The 7,726-nt window shown below is 39.0% G+C and overlaps 1 protein-coding gene across 1 annotated transcript; it reads right to left on the reverse strand.

Annotated features, from left to right (window-relative positions):
* Nucleotides 1-2,384: 2,384 nt before the first annotated feature.
* Nucleotides 2,385-3,950, reverse strand: LOC311098348 (uncharacterized protein). Its single transcript, XM_084138504.1, has 5 exons — nucleotides 3,667-3,950; nucleotides 3,369-3,586; nucleotides 3,042-3,201; nucleotides 2,863-2,950; nucleotides 2,385-2,695 (listed from the first exon to the last, which is right to left on the reverse strand). The coding sequence occupies exons 2-5, from the start codon at nucleotides 3,552-3,554 to the stop codon at nucleotides 2,674-2,676; spliced, it is 456 nt and encodes a 151-aa protein (XP_083994630.1). The 5' UTR covers nucleotides 3,555-3,586; nucleotides 3,667-3,950; the 3' UTR covers nucleotides 2,385-2,673.
* Nucleotides 3,951-7,726: the final 3,776 nt, after the last annotated feature.

The following is a 7,726-nucleotide window of genomic DNA, read 5'->3' on the forward strand; positions in this document are numbered from 1 at the left end:
TGATCGGTTTAGCAATTTTAGAGAAATCCTTAATGAATCCTCTATAGTAACCCACGAAGTCCAGGAACGAACGGACCTGGCGCACCGTCTTGGGCGCAGCCCACTCCTGTACTGCCACCACCTTCTCCGGATCAACTGAAATCCCTGCCGCGCTCACCACATGCCCCAGGAATTTTACTTCCTTTCGGAAGAGCTGGCACTTGTCTGGCTGGAGCTTCAACCCATATCGCTCTAGAGAGCGGAAGACTTGCTCTAGGTGCTCAAGATGGGACTTGAAATCTGGAGAGTAGACGATAACGTCGTCTAAGTAGACAAGGGTGGTATCCATCAGTTGGTTGCCTAGACAACGCTGCATCAGCCGTTGGAATGTGGCGGGGGCGTTGCAAAGGCCGAATGGCATCCGGTCCCATTCATATAGGCCGAAAGGGGTAGTGAACGCTGTCTTCTCCCTGTCATGCTCGTCCATCTGCACCTGCCAGTAACCGCTTCACTCGCTTCACTTCACTTTCATTTGTGGATGCTTCACACAAGGTATACAGTTCATATGCATAGAAGGGAGCGAGCACTTCTCACAGTACGGCTGCGTTGCAGGAATACAGCAGACTCAAAGTCAGCGGGCTGAATGGGACTTCTACGGAGACAGACCGCGAACATTTCAACAGGGCATCTCGTCTCCTATTAGCTCAAACAGAGGGGTTAATTCAAATTCCAGATGATAATTCTTCAACATCCACACAGTTAGAACAGATCAATGACACAGAACTCTCACTATTGACAGTAGACCAGCGTAGCACAGGGAGAGTGCACGGCAAAGGGAATGTATCTTCCACACACACAGCAATTCCACTTCTAGCATATAATGTGGGGGAAACGTCAATCTTAGGCACTGCAATCTCACTTCACGAAGTGCAATTTAAAGCCCGCACTCACCCTTGGGTCTCTGTCCGAGGGGACCGCGTTCATCAATGCTGCAAAGGATGTTTCGGGATGTTTTTCTTCACAGACACAGGCAGAGTTCACATCACCATTTATAATGGAGAAAGAGATAGGAGGTCGGTAATGAATCAGTACAATCCACTCAGTGACATTTATGATCGTGATCCACACACTCCAAACCACATCCAATTCAGTGTCGAATACATGCAATTACGAGACTCAGATCTCGATTACTTAGCTCCTCTCCAATGCAAACAGGATATTTCACTTTCCCTCTGTTGCCCTCGAGTCCCTCATCAAGTCAACACTCTCCTCTTCATTCGCCAGCACTCCAATAACTGCAACCACCCAATAAAACAACTTCTCACGGGAGAGAACCACACCAACAGTCTCTTTCTCTTGCTTTTTATACTCTCTCAAATGCTGAAAGGGCCTCACCCAAACTCCCAGAGTAAATTCACCACACCTGTTTCCAATCTGTCATTTGGGGTTGTCATGGCAACAGACGCACACACAGGCCTGGGGACGGTGTTACACTCAAAGTGTCCCAGCGGGAACACTGCTTCAATGGGAATAAGTTCCATATACCATTTGTCACACCGTGACATTACTCTCATCGCGAAATTAAGGTGCCCCAAAAGAGAGAGCAAGTCCCTTTTTGAAAAAGATTTTGAATTTTTTGCGACTTTCATAACTTGTCTTATTCGAGTTAATTTCTCGAGGGGGAGTGAAGCTTGCATGCATTTTGAATCGAGAGAAATGCCTAAGAATTCGATGACTTTGACTGGACCCACGGTCTTTTCCTCCGAGAGAGGAACGCCTAATTCAGAAAAAGTGCGTTTGAGAGTCGAGATAGAGAAGTGTCATTTTTCGAAAGGAAAATCTACCAGGAGAAAATCATCTAAAAGATGAAGGACGAATGATAATTTCTCGTTATTAAGAAGAATCCAGCACAACCCAGCTAACAATTTATGGTTCCCAGAATGTTCTCAGAACGTTAGTTTTTGGTTGCAGGAACGTTCCCTTAAGGTTAGAGTTTGGTTAGGTTTTGGTTCCCATGGAAAGTTTTCTTAACGTTCAGGGAACGTTAGTTTTTAGTTACATTGCAACCTTTAGGGAACGTTCCCCTAACGTTCTCATAACTTCGCAACCTTTATGTAACGTTCCCATAACGTTCTCTTAACGTTGTAACCTTTGGGGAACGTTCCCCTAACGTTGCAACCTTTATGTAACGTTCCCCTAACGTTCTCTTAACGTTGCAACCTTTAGGGAAGGTTCCCCTAACGTTTTTTTTTACATTCCCCTAACCTTTAAAAAACTTTAACAATTTTATTATTACTTTAAACTGTCTGTGCATGAGCAAGATCGAATTATTATATATTAGCAGGAATGAATAAGCAAACTTGATGGGATTTAAATATAATACTTTAATATACAATATAAAATTAACAATAAAAGGCCTAAAAATATAATACAAGAATCAGAATCAATTTTATACAGTTTTAGTATACAACTACCGGTATACAAATAAGACATAATATTAATACAAATACAAATGGAGTGGGATGAAGAGTGCAAAGTAATAGTGCAAATGTAGTGTGCAAGATGCATTTTGGAATGATAAAGTATGTAATGTTTAGGTGAATGGCCAAAGTGGCAAAAATACAATTGGTTTAAATAAAAATACAAAACATAAAGATAAAAAAAAACAAGTAGAGCTCCATGGTTTTGAAGGCTCTATAATCCCTTCTCAGCTGGCCTAAAAAGAAAGAAACAAAACAAACGTTTATATGTCATACTAAAAATGAAAAGCAAGACAAATTGCCTTACTAACAACCCTGTTTTTTTTTTTTATGTTCACAATTATTGATATTTTTCCCATTCCTTTGATTATTATGAACATCACATAGACAAATTTCAATTTACCATCTGTGTGGGGCAAACTTCAGCACTTGCCCAATCAAGTCCTCCACGTCTGCTGCAGTCAGCGCAGGAAAGTTTTTCTGGGAGGCCGCTAGAGTAGAAGTCAAAATGAAGCAAAGTTACAAGTCAAATTAAAACCTCCAAGCTAAGCAAAATACTGATGTTAATGAAATAACACATGCCTGTTATAACCCTGCAGATTGTCAAGTCCTGGAAGGCCTTCTTTGCCTTTCTGCCCCGCAGACTATAATGTTTCAGCACGTCGTTGGTTGCCACTCGCCGTAGCATGCGACGGATGGCAGTACCTCCGGTCGAACCTCCAAGGGTGGTCAGGAAAAGTGGCTGTAAAACATATAGAAATACAAATTATACATGTAGAACAAAGTAGAGAGCTTGTACAATCTCATTTTGTAAGAGCCGTCAGTTCAGTTATAATGATATTTGAAATTATGCAATTATATAGTGTAATCTTAAGGCAGGATAGGGCAGGACTATGGCCACTTAATTACCATTTTGTCCCTCCTCTCCTGTTGAACGAGACTCCTGTCGAACTCCTCCAGCTCTGTGACTGTTGAGCAGGGCGACAGCAACAGGTCATCGACTGGAGCAGGTGACTGGGAGCTCCTTAAGAGCATGAGCAGCTCATCCATCCTCGGCTCCATCTTCTCCTCAAATGCGTCCATCCGCTGTGCCATGCGGGTAATGGTACTATCTGATATGGTACATTCTGTAAAAAAGAACAAAGTTGTCAGTCACTGAAATATGATTGTTTTGCTTCATCAAATAATTATTCTGTTTAATAATTACCTGGTATGAGAGCCCTTGCAAGAGCGCCATCATAGTTAAGTTATACAAAATATATAGAAAACAATCCTCCCTCTCTCTCTATACAATTCATATGACAAATTGCAAAATGTTACATGTAAATTGTCTATGTTTTTACTGCACAATAATATTTGTGGCTGCTCACTGCATAGGGCACAGAAATATATTATATTTCTTAACGTTACAGGCCCCGCGCAGAAGGCCAAGTAACATTAGAGAGATAAGACAGTTCTGCAAAATAAGTGCATCCTATCTTTATATGTATACATAACTTAACCCTTTAAAGCCGTATGTATCATATTTGATACACGAGTTTCTAAGACATATACTGAATCAGTGAGAGCAATACTTTCTTTGAAAACCTGTTGTATCTATTTTGATACGTGTATTCTGCCATCTTGTGGAATTTCACTGTACTGCAGGCAGTAGAGGGGTGATTTTTTAGCTTTTCAAATTGGCGGCTGCGATTGAATCAAGCCAGACGCTTTCGGCAGGAAAATAAAGGCTAATTTCAAGTTGTTAAGGTAAAAAATAATATTGGATTTCGCCTGATATAATTAATTTAACACTTTCTGAATTGAAATAATGCATAATTACTTAATAATTTAATCGTTAAATTACAAGTAAATCGTGTTGGAAATTGTGTATCAAATTTGATACAACAGGTATTAATGGTGCTTTATGTCTAAACAGTAATGTCAAATTGTTAATGTTATTTTATGACTACCACAATGCAAACACACACAATATTGGGATGATTCAATTAATGGCAATTAATGACTGAAATGCCATAACCCTCTGGGATTCTTCGCCCGAAAACGGGCGAAAACTTGACCGTTTCGAATTGTTTAATTTTTTTGCTTCATTGGATGGTGGTGAAACTTGGTGACTTTTGTTTTATTACCTATATGAACACACAAAAAAATCAAGGAGATGATTCTGATATGGTAAAGGGTCGTAAAAAAAAAGTCACACTTAGCTTCCTCCCGCCCGAAAACGGGCGACGAATGGGAAATAGGAAAAAATAGGAAGTCTCAGAGAAACTTTTGGTGGTACAAGCTACAGATCAGCCACTGTGCTGAAAAAAAGTGTACAGCAATGAAGGGGTGACACTCTAAAACATCAAGAGTGCAAATAAGACACCCCCAAACCCCCCCCCCCCCCACACACACACACCCACACACCCACACACACACACACACACACACAGAGAGAAATTAACTGGTAAGCCTGAAACAGCCAATTTTGCCCCAAACTATATAAAAATTATATAATCATAATTACTCCAAAACTATAGCAAGGAGAGTCAAAAGGAAGGTATCGTTTGAAAGAACTCTTTTTACATTTTTTGAAAATATAAATTACATTACATTTGGACATTGTCCTGCCAAAAAACGGCGGATAAAAGACAATATATATATATAATTTTTATTATGATTTTGCATATCTTTCTTAATTGTCATGGAATAACTCAGGAAGGAAATAAGGTAGGAGGAAAATTATTTTTTAGTGAAGTCCCCCTATGTTAGCTGCATCTGGATAAAAAAAAATAATTTTTGGATAAAGGAATCAAAAATTACAGCATTTTGAAAAGAGATGGCCTTTTTGTACAGTCTTTGACACCCCCTCATGGGCAATTTTTTCTCCATGAAGAATATCTTGTCATAAAAGCAATAGATTATGTTAATTTTGGGCTCATTTTAATTGTAATAATATGCTGTAAAAAATGAAGTGCCATTTTCAATTATCTGAGAATGTTTCATGAGCTGTTTGATGTTTTTGACACATTGCAGTACATTATTTTATAGATTATGAAAAAAAAGAAATTATATTTATCAGCAAATAACTCAGCAATACTTAAGAGTTTTTCAAAGTGGATACATTCACTGTAAAGTTTTCAAATGACATCAACTTTGTGTTAATCAAGGCAAGATTTTTGAAAAATATGGTAATGAATATTTTCGCAGCTAGGTGGCGCCTGCTGGCGGTACACTTGGTTTTAGAGGGATTACTCAGCAACCGTTAGGAATTAATAAATGTAGATGCATAAATAAATTAGATGCATTAAAAAGCTGAGATCCTAAGCATTAAAATGATATATAATTTGTGTTGTTCCATTCAGTGGTTGCTTAGTAATTTAAAAAATTCTTTCCAAATGGGAATAAATCAAATAAATAAATAAAAAAGCTATAGGCCGCCTAAAGCTATAGGCCGCCAAAGTGCATCTTTGCACTTTGTTGGTGCAAAGATGCAAGCATTGCACCAACAATCACTTCTCACATGTGTACTGTGAGAAGTGTAAGGTGCATCTTTGCCTGAACAAAGACAGAAACTGCTATGTTTTCAAACTGTTAAAGGCATAATAGATTTTTTGTATCTAAAATCTACACTGTTGTAAGCAAAACGTTCCCCAAAAGCCTGATGTATCAAATGTGATACAAAAAATATATCATAAACAAAATGAGTTGGCAAAAAAAATTTTTTTTATATTTTGATTCAATGTTAATAAACATCTAATTTCCAAAAATATATAATTTTCTGCCATTTTTTTCATGTGTCAGGCTTTAAAGGGTTAATAAACCAAACACAAATAAAAGTAAACTCATAATGAACACTATAACCTTGTAACTGGAGTCCATTTGAATCGAATTAAACGCATTTCAGTCACCTCGTGTGCTACAGCGTTCACAAAATGGCGGACAGCCTGCATAGACCTATATTCAACATTCACAACCCCGAACGTCATTACCCGAAAAATATCTGCGGTATGAACATTACAGATCTCGTGTGCATATTATCAAGTTGTTGTAACAATAGTACCTGCAAAATAACAGGACAAATTGATGAAACAGGAGCCACCGCATCACGTCGCACCAAATCCTCAGAAGATGTGAGGGGGCGCAGGCGCGCACAGAGTCCTCCTTTCAGTTTTCAAAATTGTCCCGGTTTCTCACCACAAGACTAACGTTATATTCTTACACTAATCCTGTAATGATTTACTTTCAAGTCCCACATCTCCACATGAATAAAAAGAAACTTTTGCTTAATGTTAACACCTTTACAAAAATGTAATTCAGACCAAACGAATAAGCAGGCTATCCGTGCTGATAACAGCTAAACGGCTAACATTAGCTACGTTGTTTGCCAAACCAAACAACCAACTAGCCTCGACAATATACAGATACTACTTTAATAGGTAACGCAACACAGACAATGTGAATTAAGGCCCTTTCACACCGGATGCGTAACGAAAAAGCGAATAGTTCGTGTGCGAATAGTTCGCGTCAAAACTACGGTCTCTATCTCTATCTTTGACGATTAGCTTTCTATCCCAAATGTAGTTTAGCCTGCTAGCCTACACAGCACAGGACTATACAACAACTAAAACTATCACACAACATACTCACAGTCGTGATGACCGAGTTGGTTGGCAATGTTACGCCACACAATCATTGTCCTTGTAGTATGCGTTTGGCTGAAGCCTTTTCTGTCGCCGCAAAAGGAAAAAAAAATCGACATCGAAACGAAAAAAATAAAAGTCGTTTTTTCGCCGCGGCACATTCGCGTTCGGTGTGAAAGCACTCATTACACAAACAGCTGATCAAAAAATAAAACAATCGCGCAAATTATTCGTGCGTCAAAATCGCGTCCAGTGTGAAAGGGCCTTTAGACATGTAGCGTACACATACCTTTTATTATTTGTTTGCCTCGCTGGATGATGTCAGGTTCTCTGCTGTGACGAGCGTTCGGTGTGTGGACTCTGGCGGTGATGATATGATGACGTTCGAAGCACAAACAACCCACGTGCTGGGTCAAACGATATAATGTTGGGTTGATGGATTTTGACTCAACACCTTTACAGTTTATGCTCAACACATGAGTTGCACAAAATAACCCAAATTCCATATTAATAACCCATAATGGGTAAAGAATTTCATAACCCAGCGGTTGGGTATATTAAATAACCCAGCATTTTTTAGAGTGTAAATCAAGTGACTGCAAACCTTTTATATGCTACTTAAATGTAAATGGAGCTGGTTTA

This window comes from Abramis brama, assembly GCF_963993115.1.
Source record: "Abramis brama genome assembly, chromosome: 1".
NCBI lineage: Eukaryota > Metazoa > Chordata > Actinopteri > Cypriniformes > Leuciscidae > Abramis > Abramis brama.

What these genes read in the sequence shown, in the direction of transcription:
- LOC311098348 (XM_084138504.1), bottom strand. Translation starts at nt 3,554, where the DNA reads ATGGCACAGCGGATGGACGCATTTGAGGAGAAGATGGAGCCGAGGATG. An exon ending in AGGAGAGGAGGGACAAAATG is followed by an intron (nt 3,202 to 3,368) that starts GTAATTAAGTGG and finishes TATGTTTTACAG; the next exon opens with CCACTTTTCCTGACCACCCT. An exon ending in AATCTGCAGGGTTATAACAG is followed by an intron (nt 2,951 to 3,041) that starts GCATGTGTTATT and finishes CTTCTACTCTAG; the next exon opens with CGGCCTCCCAGAAAAACTTT.